The 22,094-nt window shown below is 42.6% G+C and overlaps 1 protein-coding gene across 3 annotated transcripts in view; it reads right to left on the bottom strand.

The window, feature by feature from the left end:
* The window catches only part of LOC141766946 (serine/threonine-protein kinase WNK1-like), a 33,610-nt gene that overhangs the window by 6,769 nt on the left and 4,747 nt on the right, over nt 1-22,094 (bottom strand). For 2 of the 3 annotated variants that reach the window (XM_074634156.1, XM_074634157.1), the window contains exons 3-18: nt 12,686-12,858; nt 10,832-11,052; nt 9,059-9,216; nt 7,625-7,713; nt 7,317-7,536; nt 7,063-7,164; nt 6,516-6,888; nt 6,251-6,396; nt 5,576-5,659; nt 5,181-5,216; nt 4,628-4,735; nt 1,780-1,856; nt 659-815; nt 455-571; nt 167-280; nt 17-65 (exon numbers count right to left, since the gene is read on the bottom strand). In XM_074634156.1, the coding sequence (XP_074490257.1) occupies nt 17-65; nt 167-280; nt 455-571; nt 659-815; nt 1,780-1,856; nt 4,628-4,735; nt 5,181-5,216; nt 5,576-5,659; nt 6,251-6,396; nt 6,516-6,888; nt 7,063-7,164; nt 7,317-7,536; nt 7,625-7,713; nt 9,059-9,216; nt 10,832-11,052; nt 12,686-12,858 (2,224 nt within the window). The remainder of the gene's footprint in view (nt 1-16; nt 66-166; nt 281-454; nt 572-658; nt 816-1,779; nt 1,857-4,627; nt 4,736-5,180; nt 5,217-5,575; nt 5,660-6,250; nt 6,397-6,515; nt 6,889-7,062; nt 7,165-7,316; nt 7,537-7,624; nt 7,714-9,058; nt 9,217-10,831; nt 11,053-12,685; nt 12,859-22,094) is intronic. The other variant, XM_074634158.1, reaches the window with a different exon arrangement.

A 22,094-nucleotide genomic window follows, 5' to 3' on the forward strand; every position in this document is an offset into this window, starting at 1 on the left:
GTTTCTGTGTGTTCACCTGGCAGCATGGGAATAGACAGCTGAGGCTGCTGTTGGTGATCACTCATCTGTAAAGAGAGAAAACGTTCACGGTTACATTATCAGGTTCAGCAGCTGAGGAGCAGAATGGTCCTTCTGGCCGATAAGGTGATGTAAAGTAAAGAAATACCTGAGGAAAGCCTTCCTTCATGCCATCTCCTTTCTCATCAGCCATTTCTATGACTTCACGGACCTGCTCGATGAAGGACTCCCGCTCACTCTCCAAGATGAACTCACTCTCAACCTGGAACAGAAAGCAGAGGAAGTTCAACTACTGGAACTAAAACTATGAATACTGTGAGACCGTTCCACAGAATGGTCTATAGTACTCTATGAATATATAGTATACATTTATAGAGAATATATTTATTGTAACGAACAACCATTAGACAGTAAAAAGCTAAAGAACCACTACTACCATGATCTGTGCAATCTCCTCCGGATTATCACCATCAAGGTCAAATTTGAAGGTCACCATCTTCCTGTTGTGTGTTTCCAGCTGGCACTCAGCTACTCTGTCTCCCACATTAGAGATCTGCAAAACATTTGTTCAGGTTCAAACTCTCCCACGACACAGAGCTTAAGACAGAACGTGAATGGACGCATCGCTTCTGATACGTACACTGAGAACATTCAGCTTGGCCTTTGCAGTCTTCTCGTGGCGGGATCGGCTGCGTACAGATCGCCGCTGGTGACGTTTCAGTGAGCGCCCCTCGTGGCGACCTCCTGAACTTCCGTCGTTGCCGTCACTGAGACCTGAAGCTGCATCTGACAGGCAGCTGAAAGAGAAATGGACCCATGAGAGAGAGAGATGGGACACAGTGTGCGGTGCTGGTGGAACATCCTAACGTCTTTTCCTAACCACTTCTCCTTGACCTGGATGGAAAACGTCATGAGGTCAAGGAAAGATGAGAAGGAGAGTTCAGGAGGACTCAGGAAAAGATAACCGAGGTGTTCAGAGAATCCGACTGCTCTTTCACTAGACTCCGTTATTACATTACGGTGTGTTAAAGACAGATACCACAGGTCCTCCGCTGCTGGATCTGACCTATCGAGGACAACCCGTGAAAAACCTCACTTCATTATCAGGTTGGAACTGAATAAACAGGAATATATGATAAATATTGAGTTAATTGTTGGAGTTATGGAGAAGGTGTAGGACCATATACTTCTGTAATATTCATTAATGTTGATTATTTGTGAATTGGTTGTTTACTGTTCATTTTATTAGTTATTCTTGTTTGTGTTTTACGGAGGTATTTGTTACATGTTCCAAATAAATAATTAATTAAAAATAAAGTGAAACGAAAAGGTTGTCTCTGTCCACTCATATTAAACATGAATCCCAATTAGTGTATTTAAATAATATGCAAGATAAGCAACGTTTGTTATTATGAACGGCCGAATGGTGCGTCGCTTTAAATGCTGCGGCCGCAAGGAATTGTGGGATGATATTCTCTCCTTTCCTTTGGTAAAGGATGCTCCAGTGTGTCCTAAAGGAGATAATAAAGGAAGCATTGAAGCTCCTTTCCTTTGGTAAAGGATGCTCCAGTGTGTCCTCTGCTGAAGGAGATGATAAAGGAAGCATTGAAGCTCCTTTCCTCAGCATTTAGAGGATTCTAACAGCTCTCATCACGGCTGCTACTGAGATACTGAGAGGGTCATTTCACTCCGTTAGGAACCTTCCTAAGAGAGAAAAGGACTATTGGACCGCAGCCCTGCTTTTTGTTTAAATGAACTCACCTTTCTACAGACGGCGGCACCAGAGCAGAAGACCCCGGCTGCTCCGCGGGTGTTGACTGAGGAACGCTGACGGGGGCCTGAAATAACACACAACTTTCAGACACATGTTTTATTTATTGGTTTCTGTTGACCAACTCTTTACAGGAAAGGAAAGGAATGATTTAAAATCAGACCATCCACCAGATGGAGCTCTTTAACCTGGTGAAGCTCGTATCTGGATACAACAAGCGACGCCATTATTCAGCTCTCAGGCAGAGCGTAGATATTGCTGTGTAATGCAGTATTCATTTCATTTCCTTCAGAATGTGGCCGTTTCTCTCTGCTGTGCTTATGTGGATATTAGTTACGTTTATACAGGGTGCTGCTGTTCTATCAATATCCACTTCCAGCCCTGCGTTATAGCTGTGATAAAAAGTCTTATATTCATTACCTGCACACAGATCTAGTGGGGGAGGATTTTAAGCTCCAAGTAAAACCCTTGAGCTGTTATTAGAACAGAAGGATATGTATGCTCTGATAAAGGATCTGACAGATCTACATGTGGGAATATCTCTCTTTGATCAGAACAGAAGGATACGTCAGGTACCTGCTAGTTAGAGATTACTTTAAGAAAAAAAATACAAGGCATAAAAACAAACCATTACAATTTGATCACTATATTCTCTGATGCAGACACAAAAGAGAGAAATAAAAAGTTGGTTTCAAAACTATATGGAATTATACGAGACTCTAACACAGGAGGACTGGACAGAGATATGTGAGACTCAGGCAACTACTACAAACTCAGGATCCTGGAGGGAGTTTGGATGGAAGAACGATGTACGATTCTTCATCACTCCTAAATTAACAGCACTGCAAACAGTCACGCAGAGCGGGGCTTCTGTTGGAGGCGATGTGGAACCTCAATGGATGATCATTTACATATTTTTTGGGCATGCCCTAAAATACAACCATATTGGCAAGAGGTGGCAACTGAAATCCATAAAGTTAAAGTACTCATTCATTACACTATACCTCGGGAAAATACCAGAAATTAACTTACACAAAGATAAATATTTAATAAAGATTCTCTTGGCAAGAAGTAAGAAAGCCAGAACTGGGAAGTGGTTGCAGACTGATCCTCCGACATCAGACCGATGGCTGGGTATTATAAATGAAATATATTGTATGGAAAGACTCACATCTATTTTAAGGCTTAAATTGGAAAAAAGTATTGAGTACTAGGAAAAATGGATTGTGTATTTACACCATTGATTTAAGTGTTTACAAAAATGTACTGTGATCTGACATTGTATGATGACCCATGTGACCTCATGTTCTTTGTTCTCAAATAAAAAAAGAGTTTATAAAAAAAAAGGAACAGAAGGATATGAAATTGTTCGTATTGCCTTTTGGTCAAAGTCACAAAAACAAACAACGTTCTATCTTTTCATATTTGAGCAGATATTTTGGTCTGCGGTCGGGTAAATGTGGATGAAAAAAACATTCTGGTAGCTTTGTAAGAACTGCCCTCCTCCTGTTAATCACATGTTCATTAGTGCTCTATCACACCATTATATATAATAATTATATATATAACATAAATGATTATGTTATTATAAGTCCATTCAAAAAGAACTAAAATGTGTGCCCAAACAACATCACACATCAAGGTGCTTCATACCTGACCCCCATACACCCCCCCACACAAGAATACCTGCAGAACAGAGAGGCATGAGGCCTGATAGAGGAAGTAAAGGTGCTCTGCGTTGAGTGGAGGTGACAGGATAGGAGGACTTGGGTCATTAGCCCAAGACTAAGAGTCATGCAGAGACGAGCAGCATGCAGAGGGAAAGAGTGGAAGAAACAAAGGGGACAGCCATGATGTGATGATGTCCAGAGAAAAGAAAAAGAGATTTAGAAAAAGCGGACACATAAAAATGAACAGCATGAAATCCATACTTTAGTATGGTGGAGCGATATGTCAGTTGTATGTCTTATGCCAGGATCAGACTACAGGATACTGTTGACGGTTACGACGGTCACTATGTCAGATGACACGATTGAGAGTCATACATTCTTGTCGTGACTTGGCCGCGACACATGACAGACTACACGCCGGTCCCCTGATCCGACAATACACTCCCGGCACCGCCGTCTTAATATACGGGCTTACCGGGGCTCCAGCCCCCCCGGGCCCGACCATGTAAAGGGGCCCGCACATGTAAAGGGGCCCGCACATGTAAAGGGGCCCGACCACGTAAAGGGGCCCGACCACGTAAAGGGGCCCGACCACGTAAAGGGGCCCGACCACGTAAAGGGGCCCACGAGGCTCCAGGGGAAAACAATCAAAATATGATTCACAGATAGAAGAGAAAGCGGACGCGCTACGGGATGCTCCATGCACAAAGACGCAACGGCGGTGGTGTTTTTTACTCCGACAGAACCTATATTGAATATCCTACCACGAGGTCGGCAAGCAGTTGAAGGTCCGATGACATCATTCTGCATAATAAGTAGCCATGTGCTTCTGTTTATAGCTTTGTGCCTCTGTGCTCAGCCGGTCAGATTCAGGGCCGTGACGGAACACGTCGTGGAAAGCAAAACATGCTAGACTTTCTGTCGGGACGTCGTGAGGCGTCCCAGACGCGGCGTCGGTTGTCGTGTACTATGACACACTACACAAGATAAAACCATAGAGTTTCGCACACAACACTCATTTATCGTTCCCGATCCGAGTCGACATCCTACGACGGCCGCGTCGGGCTATATAGCTGATATCGTGTAGTCTGAACTGGGCATTAAAGCAAGATGAAATAGGTGTGCATGTTGAGTACGAGCAGGGGAGTTGTGTGTGTGTCGCCTGTACCTGTAGAGCTCCGGTCTGGGCCGGTGGTAGAGTGGAGCTCTGAGGAGTAGTGCTGCTCTCTGGCTGTTGCTGAGAGGACGGAGGTATCATCACCTGCTGGGTGGGAATCTGTAAGAACAAAAGGGATGAAGAGGGAGTGGCAGAAACAGGAATAAAATCTGAGCGGTCTGAGATTGAGATAAAAGATGACACACATTAGCATCTTGGCGACTTCCTGAAAAACTGAAAGTCTTTGAGCGTTTCACTTCGGCTCTATTCCAAACCCACATGCACTTACCTGTTGGACAACATAGCTGCATAACAGAGCATTCATGTATTTAACAGCGTGGGATATCAAGTTATTCATCAGTGAACAACGTCCACTCTACAGTGTATTACATGTCAATCCACACTGCATGTGCCAGGTCTTAAAAATGACTGAATGTAATATTTTTGACTGGAAACCATAAATTCCATTTTTAAAAGCGTCCAAAATAACAAAATATAGACAATGTGTTTATTTTGTTCCCCAGAAAGCTTGAGGGTATATTTGCAAGTGGTACATTTTATCTACCTGAGGGGGAAGCGATGGTTGGTAGTAAACTCCGTACTATAAGAAGCAAAACAAAACAGAACAGAACAGAACACACGGTGAGAGGAGGAACTGGAGAATGAAAATAAAATAAAAAATGGAGCAGCTTTCAACACAGAATATCAGCTCTATAGGGTTAAACTTAACACCCTCTGAAAACTGTTTTTTTGCTGACCTTGAGTGGTTGAAGTTCACATTTACTGCAGTGCTATAGAACTGTGTTCTCAGGGTGTGTTCAGTACAACCTGCCATTACTATTAGGTTTGTTGTTAGATGCAACAGATGTAAAACGTTTAACCAGGGTCAGTAAAACAAAGCTTTTCAACTGGTGTGAAGTTCCTCTTTAAAGACATTAGGACATGCAATACAACATGTACCTGTTGAGGTGCCACTGGAGCAGACTGGCTGCTGGAAGCAACAAGAACAACTTCAGGCTGCACACCTTGAATCTGGGGTTGAACCTTGAGCACCACAGAGAGAAAACAACAACATGTGACCAAAAATGAGGCAAAGTAGGAAGTAAACAGAAAGAGGATCAAAGATATATACAGTAGCTCAAGGGGCACATGTATAGCACAGACGAACAATCATAGAAATGAAATAGGAGTAGAACAGACATTCAAGGATGGTCAGAGAAGCAGATATTATGTGTACCGTTGACATGGCGACCGCTGTAGCGGGCTAACTTCCATATAAATTGATTTGCAGCAAGTCGTGGACTCACTCATGTCGGTGTGATGTGTAAAACAACAGCGTTGTCTAGAATGTGTGTGTGCACGTGTAGTCCCGCCATGCTGGCTGTCCCTTTTATAAGTAAGTAAGAAAGAAAGAAAGTATGGATTGGCATTAACGGACGTGGATTCTGCTCTGCGACTACCTTCGCTGCCGGCTTAGCAACACACTTTACGGCCCCACTGACGTGTGTTGTCACCATGACAACAATCATCATGACAACAATCAACAAACATCCACTCTGAGGCTCACATACCACAGGCAAATCATCGGATTCTCTTCAACACACAAGATTATGTCCTATTTTCAACGAGACTCACCACTGACGGGTCGTTTTGTGTCTGTGGGAGAGACACCTGGGGCTGAAGGTGCTGACTGGGAGGGGAGCTGTAGGATATTCCAGACTGAGGAGGCTGGACATCGGGAGGGACGGTGGGACCAGGTAGTCTGTCTGCCATGTGACCGGCTGTAAGAGATGGACAAGAAGGTTTCATTCATAAAAATACTCTAAATGTGTTCACCTTCAAACTGAAGCATTTTATTAACATGCAGTGGGCTGTAGGTGTATTTCTCTTTGACACACACCTCCAGTGTGCTGTAGCTGTTGGTCCGTCTCAGGCTCCTCTGACTCTGGCTGGATGGTGGCCACGCTCTGACTCTGAACTGGGACCGGTACTGGGACTTGCCCAGTTGACTGGGGGATATAAGGGACACCCTGTGCCATGCCAGCCAGTTGGGTTGATTGTGGAGTGCTATAGTTGGAGCTCTGAAGGCTCTGCTGAGATGCAGGTTGGGCAGACATATGTTGGTTTGGTTGTTGAGGGACATACGGAGCAGACTGTGGCACCGGCTGGGACTGAGGCACCTCGGTGCTCGACTGTTGGCCCGGTTGCTGTGCTGGAGGTAACTGACTCTGCTGTTCTTCTTCTAGCCTTCTCTTCTCCTGAGCTTCTCGGACCTTCAAGACAGTCAGCAGCAAATGTATTAAAATCCCTCCAGAAAGCACTGATAACATCTCAACATCACAGCACAGGTAAACACATCAAATGACTGAGATAAGAATTCAAGCAAAGCACTTCAGTAAATAATAAACATAAATAATATGAGCTGCACTACGGTGAGCTGGACACACCTGCTGCCGCTGTGTTCTCTTGCGACTGATTAGAGACACTCTGTCCTTTATGGCCTTCGCGATGGTCTTGTGGTCACCTTCACAGACGTAACCAGACTCCACCTGCAGCACAACGACATGCCGTAAAATTCAGCACTGAACATTTTGAAGATTGCCATTAAAACCCTTTATGTCATATCGTCTTTAATAGTGACGGTATTAATGAGGTGTTGCATTTTTAAAAGACTGATTTAACTATTAAAAGTTCAATTCACCATTTCCTGAGCCACATCCTCCGGGACGTCTTTGTTGAGGTCAAAGGAAAACTCGATAGCTTCGTTGTCTTTGTACTTCCCCTTCAGTTTCTTGACATCCTCAATTCTCAGCCACAGCTTAATCGCCTCCATCTCTCCATCGTCTTCTTCCGCCAACTCCACACGCACCCCCGTGTCCTCCTGGAAGAAGGCGTGGTTCAGAAGGTCCTTGATCGAGTACCTAAACAGAGGCAGACGAGCAGTGAGCAGATGTTTTCCTGGAAAGCCAGACTACCCTAAACCTGGTCATGTGCTCTTAAGATGGAGACCTCTCGTCCTTGTTCTGGCGAATACATCCCTCGATGATCTCCTTCACTTCAGGAATGGCTACCTTGTCGAAGCTGCCCGGCTTCACCCCCTAGAGGAAACACAGAACCCTGAATGAGAATGGCTCTTCTCATCTGAGCTTTTCTTATTACCTTGTTGTCATTTTCAGCTCAGAGGCTCTACATTACAACCACTAAACTATTTCCCACCTCCCAGATGACTGAGAGCTTTTAACTAACTTCCTCTCTTAAATCTCAAAAGCCACAGTATGAAGTGGAAAGGGTCGCTTCTAAGAAACTAATGTTAATGTTAAATAACGTGTAAAGATGGCCGATTAGGAGGATGATTAGAAATTGCAGAATGTCAAGTGATGGGAAAAGGAGGGCACAAATCAGTAGAGGACAGCTGATGAGAGGTGATGAAATGAGCAACAGGAAAGCGCATGATTAATATCCATCTATCTATCTATCTATTTATGTATCTATATATTTATCTATCTGTCTGTCCGTTTATTTATCTATCTATCCATCTGATAATACAGGACAATGGTGGACTGGCTGAACAGCTGAGCTGAATGAGAGAACAGGAAGGGCAACCGCCCATCTCCCCAAGGAATACTACTGTAAAAGCAGAGCATGTGACGGTACCTAATTGGAGGCTGGACATCACAATAGCACTTTGTTTCTCTGCTGAGTTTGATGCTCTGCAGTATGACCTGTTTGTGGCTCATAAAGAGAGCTCAATAACTCAATACTCAGCAGTGGGGTTAATAAAATAAAACCTCTGTTGAGTCATGTAGCAATACATTCAGTATTTGTACTTTTCAGTTAATGATAAACTGGACTGGTACAGGTTTATATTTTACGGTCCATTTTGTCGACACCCTAGGAACTGGTTCAACTTCTTTATCCATGAGATTCTTGTAATTGCCAGAGTATGAATCATATCTGTGACTATGCAGTAAGTCAGTATCAACTGTATGAATAAGACTAAAAATATGTGTTTTTTTTCCTATGATAGTTACAGCCCTTCTGTCATCACAAGACTGAACCGTTAGCCTTTAGGAAAATAGCAGGACTGTGCTTGTTCAGCCTTTTATCAATCATCCACACCTCAGGTCTACGTACTTAACCATTATACACCATAATTCAGAGAGAAAGACAAAGGAAAACAGGAGTAGGTCAAACAAAGGGGGATTGTTAAATCACATGTTTCTCTTGAAGGATTTCTAAGTTTGTGGGTTCTTCAAACTATAGGAAGTAATGTGGGAGATACAGGAATACACTCAGCTTAACTAACAATAGCAGAGATGAGATGTAATGGAAGCTTGATAAAGAGGTGTCAGCAGGAATATAAACTCATTATCCTTCTGGGCACATAGGAAGAGGTGAAGGCAGGGCAGAGGGGTGACGTGGAGGGTTGAAAAGAAGACTTACGCTGGTAACTCTGCGGTAGATCTGTGCAGCATTCTGGCACTCTGAGTAAGGGTACTCTGAGGTGGCCATCTCCAGCATGCACATTCCAAAGGCATACACATCCACTGACTCGTCGTACTTCTCCTCATACATCTCAGGCGCCATGAACTCAGGGGTACCTTAAATCAAAACAACTATTCAGAACTCTGGAACTCCCTTACTGATCGAGTGGGCCTCTCACAACCCATTGCCCCTCTGCTCCTCTAACCCGCGAGGGGTTGAGGAAGAGGAGGATGAGAGGAGTGACCAGCCTGTTGACATCTCCTGGAGTAGAACCTGTGAGGTGAAAGTTGGAAGAGAGAGAAGAAAAAAAAAAGAAAAGGGGGAGGAAAGCAAAAAAGAGACAGAAAACAAAAAAGGAGGGAGAAGCTGGGCTCAGTTAGACTGCAGAGAAGAAAGCATGTGTTTGTCTGTGTAAGACCTTAACATGTTGGGATATGAGAATGTGACTGAGGTGGCCAATGTGCAGAACACACTTGTTAGCCAAAATTAATGTTCTAAAGAATAATACCCAGGCCAGAGTAAGTTTAGTGGAATTTGTTCAAATGGATGTCAATGATCTCTGCAAGAGATATACCACTAGCTATGGAAATAACTTTTGTCAAGACCTTACCTTCCAAGCACACTGTCTCTAATAATACACTCACCTTTGGAGGTCTGACTTACCATCTCCTCTGGACCTGCAGGAGGAAACTGTTACGGTCAAGGCTGAGAGAAGCAGATCCCATAGCTAGTTACTGAGCTCAGCAGTGTGTCGTTGCACATCGGCCTTGTTCTATTAATCATCATCATTTTACATTCAATCTCAGGTCTTACACAGAAAAACTGGTTATTTGAATGTAATTGTTTTTGATATATTGATGTGTGTTACAGCACACTGTCACACTTACCAGGCCCATAAAAGTTCATACTTACTCAATGACCAGCAGTACCCTATTAATTCCATACAGCAGAATGGGGCACAGCTGAGGCTAGAGCCTACATTTTAAAAACATACCCAAGAATGTGAAAGTAAAAAATAAATAAAATTAAATAAAAATAAAACAAACAAAAAACAAAAGGCTGACAGAGAGAAAGAGGGGAGAGATCCCTGGACACAAAGATGGATCAAAAAGATTCTGCGGCCCTGCAATATTTTAAAAGACAGTAAGAGACAAATACTAGAAAAAAAAAACCTGTTGAGGCAAACCCATAGAAAGAGATGTTAAACATCATACTGGCAAACAGACCACATATTTCCAAACCACAGAACAAAGACCAGTCTAAGACAGAAGCAAAGGCCATACCTTTAGCCATGGCCAGGTTAGCCTGCAAGAAGGCATGACAACTATTATAATAATGGTATTAATATTTAACAATATGAGAAACGTTAGGCGCTACTTACATTCAGTAGGTGCCTGAAAAAAAACAACTCTCTTTTTTTGGAGAAACATAGAACAATATTCTGTACAATGACCAAACTTGATAGAGTCACTGTGCGAGTGTAAAGAGAGAAAGCCTCGTGGTTATCTGCCTAAGATCACCACAGTACTTGGCCTCCATTTGAGCTGTGGTTTGAGAGACAGCTGAAACGTTGTGGTCTGTTTTTGAACCACATCGTCAGAAAAACAAGCCAAAGGAAAATACCCCCTTTAAACACCATCGTTTTCAACACATACATAATATGACCTCAGAAAAGGTACTGCCCCGCGGCAGGACAGGGACCAGAAGGTAGAAAGGACTTCGGAGTCGTACCTATAACACTCTTGGCAAATGATGCGCGCTTCAGTGTGGCCAGTCCCAAATCTCCAATCTTGACGGATCCTGTTGGGCCTGTGATGAAAATATTGTCGCACTTGAGGTCCCTGTGGATGATGGGGGGAGCCCGAGTGTGAAGGAAGTGGAGCCCCTTGAGGATTTGTCTACACCAGCTCCGCAGCACTTTAATTTTCATCACCTTGAACCGCTTCAGATATCTACAAGAGAATAGATCATTTTCACATTTCAAGCACAGAACTAATAATGCTAACAAATGCAGTATTTTCATGTTCACTTATTGATAAAAGCACCTAACAAGAACAAATGCATTATATTTCAATGGTACAAAAAAAAAAATGATTTCATAAAACGTTGACCAATTACATTACCAGTTTATAAATGTTAAACAAATATTTAGTTTTCTAACATTTAAGAAAAATGGTCAAAATATTTATAATCAATAGTAGGGGTGGAACGGTTCGTGTATTTTACCCCGAACCGTTCGGTTCAGGACGTTCGGTTCGGTCCGCGACATCCTTTCGGTTCGCTGTTACCCAAACAGCCGTTTATGTCGACTACTCGCGGAACAGAAACTCTGTAGCGTGAGTTTTACCCAGAAAGTTTTGGCAGCGCACCAGGAATAGTACCGGCGCTGTAGCGGCGCTGTAGGGGCGCTGTAGGGGCGCTGTAGGGGCGCTGTAGGGGCGCTGTAGCGGCGCTGTAGCGGCGCTGTAGCGGCGCTGTAGCGGCGCTGTAGCGGCGCTGTAGCGGCGCTGTAGGGGCGCTGTAGGGGCGCTGTAGCGGCGCTGTAGGGGCGCTGTAGCGGCGCTGTAGCTCAGGATCGTCAAGCTAAACTGACAACGATTTGTGTCAAACCGCACGCCGACACTGTTCAACTGAAGTCGGGTTTATATGTGGACACTTGAAACATTTAATTACGACGGGATCACCCGAATGTGTCGATCAGCGGAGCGAAACAAAAGCAGACTGGATGGAGAGTCCGTTCCCCCCCGCAGCGTTCAGACAGCCTCCCACTGCAGATTCACACCGTGACAAAGTAATATCTAATGCTATAAGAGAGGGTATCGCTGTATATACGACCACACTCCATCGTAAACAATATAGAACTAAAGCATATGGTCAAAGAGCGTGAGCCTTCACGTATGAATGTTTGTCTGTTGTGCCTGCCCTGTAGAAACTATAAACTAGCATAAGCAGCAGTTGAGGATTTACCGACAGCCTTAAGATTGAACATTACATTTATTTTTGTAATTTTTTTTTTGTATTGACAGTATGACAGTATTTGAGTGCCTTAACTGTTATAGTAAGAATTATGACCAATGAGCCACTGTTGAATGAGAGGGAGATAAAAAGCTATGTTTTCTAGTATAGTTTCTGGTTGAGGTTCTGCTTCAATGTACGGCCTTAGTTTATAATTTTATCATATTTATATGAATATAACAAAGCTGCTTTTTTGTTTGTACTAACTACTGTAGAAGACCTTTTCTTTCAATTATGATTTGTCAATGAAGAAGTGTTTATGTTCCTTATGGAGGCCATACTTTTGTTAAGGCAAACATTTGTTTACTTATTTTTGCCAAATAAATGAAAAGCATGTTGAAATCAGAACACGACCTCCTCGCTGGAACAGAAATGTACCGAACCGAACCGAACCGAATCGAACCGAACCGAAAACCGTGACCACAAAACCGTGATATGAACGAACCGTGAATTTTGTGAACCGTTCCACCCCTATCAATAGTCAGGATGATTCTTTCTATCTAAATGGCGCGAGGTATGCGTGAGTTCTGTATTATTGTGTTTGTTCGCTCTGGCAGGTTTGAGACTCACGTTTTGAGTGTGCCAGAAGTCATGAGTTCAGTGACCAGCACAATGCACTTCCTGCCTTTGGAGGGTCCCTCCCAGGAGTCGTAAAAGCGGACAATGTTGGGATGCTGTAGTCCCTTTAACATCCCCGCTTCCTCCTTAAAGCGCTGCCGCTCCGTCTTTGACAGCTTACGATCCTGCAGGAGACAAACAGGAACATCACAGAGGGCAGCACTATTAGATATATAGAGATCAGTTTGGACTGATGACAATTTTTAACGTTGCATTAATGACAAAAATAGTAATGTGCAAATATCTGGCATGATGAATACTATCGATACAAACGGCAAGTAAAGATTTATTTCTAACCCTAACCCAGGTAGCATCTGAATGTCCCCATCCATGAGAAAACATTCTTAAATCTACAGTTAACTAATATTCCAGGTTTGAACAGTGGAGAAACAGGAAACAAAGGAGTCAAACTGAATAAAATGCCTTTCAAAGTTTAAAGGTGGTGCAATTTACATTTCGTTCTACACACACAGGATTGTAGAGAAATAAAGTACAAATAGTTTGTACTGTTAATTTAGACAAAACTGTGCATCATTCGAAATATCAAAAATGATTAAAACTATAATGAATATTATCATCGATATATTGCCCAGCTCTTCGGATAACAACTGTATCTAGTATGAGGTTAATATTGGGCTCACCAGGGCCTGTAATCTGAACAAAGCTGTAGATGATAAGAGTCAACACATTTCTGGCAGGCAGCTGATGGGTTTGTCAATAAATCATTCATCATCACTGATAGCATTAATCCAGAGGAATTTAACATAAACTGACTGACTGATCCTAAAGAAGGATTGGCAATTCATAGAGTCTGTGAACAACCGCCCTTCTCAAGTTTCATAAGTAATTCCTGGTATGACCTACATTTACAGCATTCGTGACTATAGAGCAAGCCCAGTGAACACCCCACAACTAAAGACCTCCCTTAAAGCCCCCAGGGACCGGCCATAGACCAGGCTGTCCAGGAAATTCAATCCATCTGTGAGTGGAGAGTGTCAGCAAGAGACAGAAAACCTTCCATCACTTCACAGAACTGAAACTGCTACAGCCTTTGGGGGGGGGGGGGGTGGGTTTGGAGATTTGATGCTGAATGTTTTCTGGGGGCAACATAAGGTAGACAAAATGAGAAGTTAAAGGGAAACGTATGTTAACAATAAGGAGCAAGGGAGGACAATGAATCAGGGAGCAATGTCAGGAAACAGAAGGTGAGGGGAAGTGTGCGAGTAATGGAGGCTCCACTGTACACTTGGACCAACTGACCTACTTTCCAGAGTATTTATCTATTGGGGCAGTGGTTTCCCCCCGCCTCTTCTGCATCATGCAAAACATCCACAGCAGCATTCACAGAGCTCCTACCCGAGGGTCTGCAGCAACCGACCCGACCCCCACAAACACCCAACTATTGTATTAATGACAGCAGTTCCACTGTAGGCACACGACCACATTGATCACTCATTTAAAACTAATGTCCACAAAGTCCAAACACATTCACCCACTCAACTGACATCTACTTTAAGGCAAAGAAATATTTCACTGACACTCAGAAACCCTAGCCTTCTAACGTTTTCCATGAATTACTCAGCATAAACAGGGACTAACTAATTACATAGCTCTCTCACCGTTTAAAAGTATGCATGACACAGGGCCTGTAAAAACCCTCCAGGAATTTACGATCTTGTAATCATAAGACACACATCACACTCCCTTTGAGTGTTACTTGAAAGAGTTCTTTGGCCTGTGCCATGTCCTGCTGTTAATGTCACTTGGAACAGTGCCTGGTAGTCTCTGGTACATCCACAAGTCCTGATCAGAGAAGCCAAATATCCACCGCTCACTGAACAATGCCAGGGAAACAAACCACTAAAGCTACTTATCAAAAGGCAGACTTTCATTTGACTTATCTTTGACAAATAAAAGATTTAGATCAAACGTAATGGTTGAAGAGATGAAGAAAAGCAGGACAGTCATTTCAGACGTGTGTTGACCAAACGGCAACAGTCACAGAAAAATGACTGTATTGAAGATGGTGGAAAATACCAAATCCATGTGTATTTACAGATTATGCCACAATATTTAATATTTAACATTTAACATCATGTGTTCAATGTGTATTTTGGGAGCAAATCACTTTTCCATTAGATAGAGCCCAAGATACTGAGATTTCAATTAAAGTGTGTGTGTCTTGGTGGACCAACAGTTTGCCGTTTAGATTGCAGCCTTGGTGCCATGCTTTGCGTTCGGCCAGGGACCTTCATTGCGTATATTATCTCCCTCTCTTTCTCACAATGTTTACTGTGGTTCATCTCGATCAGCTGTCCAATAAAGACAAACAGACTGACAGGTGTCTCCGCCTGTCAGCTGAAGTTGATGTGGCTTGCTTATCCCACATCAGCTGCACTTAGGCTCTCTTCTTTAACATCTTAGGCTCTCATCTTTGACATCTTTGGCTTTCATCTTTGAGAAACTCACAAAGATGGCATGAATTTGTAAAACCCGACACCAGGCCTTGAAGCATTACCGCAAAACCTTACATCAACACCTCACGGGTCCTTTCACTTCTTCTGTGTCCATATTTTCCTACAGACGATCGTATCATCATATTCTACATACCATTTTGAGGGAGAGGCATTAAAAGTCTATAAAATAGGAAACCTAAGCTGGCAGGCACTCAGAGGGCAACAGCAGCTGCAGTTGAATCACAGCAGCATCTGACGGAGCGGGCATGAGTCAGCTCACTAAATAGCTGCGTTACCACCATCACCGCCTGCAACATCAGAACTCTCAGCTGCTCCATGTGGAGTCTCTGAACGGGAAAGTGAGACAAAGAGTTCATGGGAAAGACACGATCGTGTGTATATAAGATAGTTTAACATTTTAAGAGTAATATCCTCCAAACAGAATAGTCAACACTTTGTTTTTGACCGTCTATGCAGAGTCAGCATAACACTGAAATCATGATCCCATTTCTTCAGTTCAGCAATAAACCAACTCTGATTTATTGCCCAGTCGTAGTTGTGGTCGGATAATATAGGACAGGATATTACATACTGTGGGATAGAGCAGGGCAATAGTTCAATATCATCTGTTATCAACTTTCAGCCAAATTGTACTGTGATATTAACTAGAGATGTGCATTCCAAGCAAAAATACTATTCCAAAATCACTGGGTATTATTCGATTATTATTCGGGGAGAGACAGACATGGGAGGGGGGGGGAAACAACATGTAGCGTCAGCACATTTTCCCATCTAACGCTGTGGATTAAGAGTTTTTTTCAACCATATTGTTGGAACAGTAGAAGAGGTCGGTGGAAAGACAAACCAAGACGGTTTGGGTGAGTTTGATTTTGTTTCTGCTGCTGGAACAGCCGATCTACCTGCTGAAACTACTAGGAGCACGGCGCTGCTTGCACGCGGACGCGCTGTTGGGGTGCGCTCGCGGCGGTGCGGGGAGTCTGCCCGGGGAGGGTGGTCCGGTGCCAACGGGCCTGGCACGCCATTCGGATCCTTAAACTATGAGTGCGGCGCGGCGGCCTCAACCTGGTCGCCTGCCGTGCACCTCCGACTCCGGGTACCCAACTCTCCTTCCTCCTTCAGTGGGAGCACGAAGGGTTGTGGAAGCAGCGCGCGCACACACACAAGCACGTGTGATTTTGCATGCATTGGCCATGCCACATTATATAACACTATCAAAATACTGCTATTAAGATTGTAATAATTTTCAACTATAATTGCCAAGCCCCTAACACTCTCTGAACAACTCCATGACCTGAGCTGTTTCCATCCAATGTGCATCACATCTAATGCCAGTTAACTACAGTAACACCAGAGCAGAACAGAAATACTGCTTCTGGGCAAAGGCCATCATAAATAAGCCAACAATCCTAAAAATAGACGGTAAAAAAAGCCTGTGATCATGTCAGGGGGGCTGGCTCTGTCAGGTCCCTGCTCTGAGGTTGACACTGAGGGCTAAATGAAGCCCTGTGGGTAACGTTGGTTCAGATCTGGGATGATGGGCCAAAAGCCAAGAAGTCATGTTAAACAGTTCCACCCTAAACGTTACAGAGTTATTAAGAGCAGTACGCCTCTGTCGACAGAAGTTGCTGGTGTTCCCGTGACACTGTGACACACAGCAATGAGGTCAAAGATCACCGTGACTGTCAGTCAAACTGTCAGCAGAAGACAACATGATGCATCCAGGCCGTTTCACAATCTGCCAGTACAACTAGTCATCTAATCTGAAAGTAGTAGAAAAGAAAACTAGATATTCACGTCAAATACAGGGGGTCCACAACTGCACAAAGAGAACCACCATAATGAATGGTGAAGGCTTGAAATCTGAGTTGATAAATGACACTAAAGCCACTAAATGTTCACTTTGTGCTCTGTGTGATTTTGTTGATTTGTGTGAATCAGAAGCTTCAATAATTACCAAATACATGTATTTCAAGCAAGATGCTTCCAACTGTCCTTATCACGAAAAAGCCTATACATACTTGTTAATCCACAGATAATGTACGTATTAGTAGACAGTAAAATACATATATAGACTACATTAGGAATGCTCTATAACTGTGAGCCACTTCTAATAGCTAATAAACATCTAATAGCTTATTGGCCGATTAATGCTTAAGTAGCTACAGGAAAGGTACATTTTTGGTTAAAAGATTAAAGATCTTGCATCAAAAATAGGGTTGAACAATTAGGAGAAAATAACCGCAATAATCCTGACCAATATTGTTTAAATATTTGATTTTCTTTCTATAAATTATACGCCATGCATTCATGTATCGGTTGTCTGTGTTGAGTAGAATCAATTTATCTGGTTTAGACAAACCTCCAAAAATGTCTGATAATATGTGGGCAAAGTGGTCTGTGGTCACTTCCACACTCCCATAAATAAACCATAAAATAAACATATTGAACAATATATTCTGATGGTGAATAAATATATACATATATATATATATATATATTTATTTATTTATTTATTTATTTATAGGTATAAATTACATTGTCATTCTCAAAATCTGGGTCGGTGATTTAAGATAAGACATGAAAGTTTGAAAGGTCATAACCACCCACACAGTTACAGTCAGAAGGGAACCAGGACACTGTGTCGAGTTTGCTTTCTGCTCTATGTTGAGTGCTGCGATGCACAAAGCCGGCATTCAATCCTGCTGTATTTTTAATTGATGTACCTCCTTACTGATATACTTACATTTCATTTAAGTTATTTCAGTGAAAGGATGCACCGATACCACTTTTTTCAGACCGAGTACAAGTACAAGTACTTACATTTGGGTACTCTCCGATACCGAGTACCGATACGAGTACTTCTCTCTGCCTAAAGACCCTCGTTAACAGCCAGCTGGAGGGTGTGAGCGACACACGGCAGGCTGGGGAGTCACGCATAAGAGGCGGTGCGCCACCACCGGCTCTAGGTCGGCTTGGAAAGGCGCTCCCCGCCCGGACTTTGCCGCACCGTGGACAAAGGGCTCGCTGCGTCCTCTCTCCCCACCGGGGACGGCCCCCTGCTCCCGGTGCGACTGTCAACCGGGGCGGACTGTTTTCAGTGCGACCCAACCGCTTTGTGCCTCCAGATCTTGGCTCGGCCCACGTAAAAGGCGCCAGGGGTCTGCGGCGATGTCGGCAACCCACCCGACCCGTCTCGAAACACGGACCAAAGAGTAACGCACGCGCGAGTCAGAGGGTGTAAGCAAAACCCCGTGGCGCAGTGAAAATGAGGGCCGGTGTGTGCCGGCTGAGGTGGGATCCCACCCCAGCGGGGTCGGGTGCACCACCGTAAAGTGGCATCAGTGCCGTTGTATCGGAGCTGTTTTGCGAGTACAAGTACATGAGCACAGTATCGGACCCGATGCTGGTATCGGTGCATCCCTATTGTTTAATAAACTGTAGATGCAACTGTTATGTAACAATGTGTAACTAAGTGCACAGCCCTGAATGCTTTTAATCATGCAGCAATACAGCAAAAACAATTATTATTATACTGCACTATCATAGCTACTTTATTAATAATGTATTACAATATATTGCAGCACTGATTATTGGTCCCAACATAAGTAGACAGTTCACATATTGCTCCTTGAAAGTAAGCTAAAGTTAGCTACTGCTCAGTTCTTTACTTTACTGGTTTCATTGGGGAATGTGAACAATGCAGTTAGGATTACACTTTACAAAACAAGACCTTTCTTCCAAAATATGTTGTATCTAACAAACAGAAATAAGCAATTCATATTCACAGTCTTATGGTAAAGCTAAAGACTAGCACTCATGAAGAGTAATGACAGACGAGTCTCTATGTTAAGCTACTTCTGTATAGTGTGTCATTCCCAGCGGATCCCATAGCTTCTAAACTTTAGAAGCTATGGGCCAAAACAAGAGGAAAGAACATCCTTTAGAATCTAAAGGATGTCTGGGGTTTTCTTCCACATCTTTCAATGTTTGGCTCTTCAGCCAGTACTGGAGAGGAGGGAGGTTGGGAGGCAGCGAGTGGAGGATGACATGGTTGAAGATGGATGAGTGAGCAAGAAAGGGGAGGATCCTAAATTTATTCCTTTTCTTTCCTTCGACTTCCTCTCTGTGGTGACCTACTTATTGTTCAGACATGCCTGCAACGTGAGATCCGAAACAAATGTGTGGGTTCATGGGTGGGTGAAAATGGTGCACGCCTAGAAATTCTTAGACGATTGTGGACAGATGGCTTTCCAGACTGAAAAGCCAGAGGCATTTTATCTAAACTTTACACACTAAAGCTTCTAGCGATGATCGAGGCGTAGCTTGAGGGAAGGCAAAGTGGAACGGTTGGTCCATCAGTCCAACACTCTGGTCCCGAGTGAAATATCTCTAACCACTGAAGACCCGGTCATGACATTTGGTACCAAAGTTCCACAACACTTCAGCATACTTCTAAAAGAAATGACTAAATTCCAGTCAGCCTCAGGTTGTATTTGAGATTAAAGAGTAATTTCTGTTTCATAAAACCAGGGTCCTAAAGCATCTCCTCTAGGGCTGTCAATCGATTCAAATATTGAATCGCAATTAACCGCATGGTTGTTCATAATTAATCGCAATTAATCACAAATTAATCACACATTTTTTATTTGTTCTAAATGAACCTTAAAGGGAGACTATTCAAGTATTTAATCCTCTTATCAACATGGGAGTGGACAAATATGCTGCTTTATGTAAATGTATGTATATATTTATTATTGTAAATCAATGAACAACACAAAACAATGTCAGATATTGATCCAGAAACCCTCACAGGTACTGCATTTAGCATAAAACAATATGCTCCAATCATAACATGGCAAACTGCAGCCCAACAGGCAACAACAGCTGTCAGTGTGTCAGTGTGCTGACTGGACTATGACTTGCCCCAAACTGCATGTGATTATCATAAAGTGGGCATGTCTGTAAAGGGGAGACTCGTGGGTACCCATAGAACCCATTTACATTCACTGATCTGGAGGTCAGAGGTCAAGGGACCCTTTTGAAAATGGACATGACAGTTTTTCCTCGCCACGATTTTGCGTCTGTTTGGAGCGTTATTTAACCTCCTAGACAAACTAGTATAACATGGTTAATACCAATGGATTCCTTCGATTTTCTAGTTTCATATGATGCCAGTATCTTCACTATAGTTTAAAATCGGAGCCCGGTACAACCTAAAAATCGCAAGTTGCGGTAATGTGTTAAAGAAATTAGTGGCGTTAAAACGAATTTGCGTTAATGCGTTAACTTTGACAGCCTTAATCTCTTCTCTTTGATTTTTGCACATGGTCCATGACAAATAAATGTAATAAATTAAAAAGAACAAAGTAAAGACATTACTGTGTCACATTTTAGTTCAAACTCTACATGTCATGTCCCACTACTGGTAGGGATCTGAGAATAGAAAACCTTTCTTCATGGTTTTCTGGTGTGTCATGAGCATTAAAGCCTCACAGGGCTGCTAGTGTGGCGTTAACATTTTTGACATGTTTTATGAAGATTAAAGGATTTTACGAGGGAAAACCTGTCAGACTTGTTTCATTAGCATACAGGCTAGGGTTCTGCTGTTGCTTCCAGCTGACACCAAATTCCCAGTGAACAAATATGTGGTGAGAATGATTACTTTCTGCACCACCAATTCTGGCATCAACAGGAAACAAAACAATAAGTTAATTAACCGGATGAGCCCTTACTCCTCTCTTAAACAGTGCAATGTTAAAATTTGTTCAGATGGAATTTGCTTTTTAGGAGGATAATTGCATTTTTTTATGCAACCAAAGTAGAAAAGTAGAAAATATTTCTATTACTGTCAAACAGTCCTATGAGGAAATGAAAAGACACTGAATAATTAAAAATAAACTGAAAGAGCATACAGAAAATTATGTATTTTTCACATGACTTTCCACTAAATATGTCCTCAGAATGTATGGGGAATGTAACATTGGCACTTGAGTGATCATGGGACAGCTTTAACCACCATGTGAGAGGGGATTTCAGCTTCTCGTGTGTAGCTGAACAGTTTCTAGCACTGAAACTCGTGAGTTGACAGAGGAACGAAGGGGAATGAGAGTATCAGGTTACATGTTCATATTTCAGAACTGACCACATGCATAAAACAAAGCTGTTTTCTCAATCTACTGTAAAATATGTCTATAAATCACCTCTATCCACTGAATCTCACGATACAAGTGGTAACCGACAAAGCCCCGGCTAGACACTACACCAAGCTTAGGTGAGCCTCAAAATAGAGGCAGTTACACCAAGTCAATATGGGTGAACTGTTTCCTACAAACCACACGATCAAGACAGGAAGTCACAGGACACAACAAGAATCTTTTCTGTCCCATAACATACCAATTAGTCCACCGATGTTCTGTCAATCAATCAATTACTCAATCAACAGAAAATCATACATCTCTTTAGTAACCTGGTTCTGGTAACTTGGGATGTTCATTCACCATTAGTTGTAGCCCTAAAACTAAAACATCATTAGCATTAAGGTGCAACGTTCATCTCACATCTACTTCACATAACACAATATAACATCTTGCCATGGATGAAATCAAATGTATACTATCAAAGTAAGTAACTATGAGAAATCATAGAAGCATGGTCAAAAATATCAAATTTCACATACTGTATGCCTTCTACAATAGGTGGCAAATAAGTTGTTTGAGCTCAGTAGAAAAAAGATATTGTAGAATAAAGTTAAGACAAAATGAATTTAAAGTATACCAATATAAAATATGAACTAATGGAGGTAGTAAGGCATAGTTATATTTACTGAGTTTTGCTTGATTAAGTGATGAAATATGGGAAATGTGAGGAAGTTAAAGGGGCGGGGG

The sequence above is a fragment of the Sebastes fasciatus genome, chromosome 4 (genome assembly GCF_043250625.1).
Source record: "Sebastes fasciatus isolate fSebFas1 chromosome 4, fSebFas1.pri, whole genome shotgun sequence".
Classification (NCBI taxonomy): domain Eukaryota; kingdom Metazoa; phylum Chordata; class Actinopteri; order Perciformes; family Sebastidae; genus Sebastes; species Sebastes fasciatus.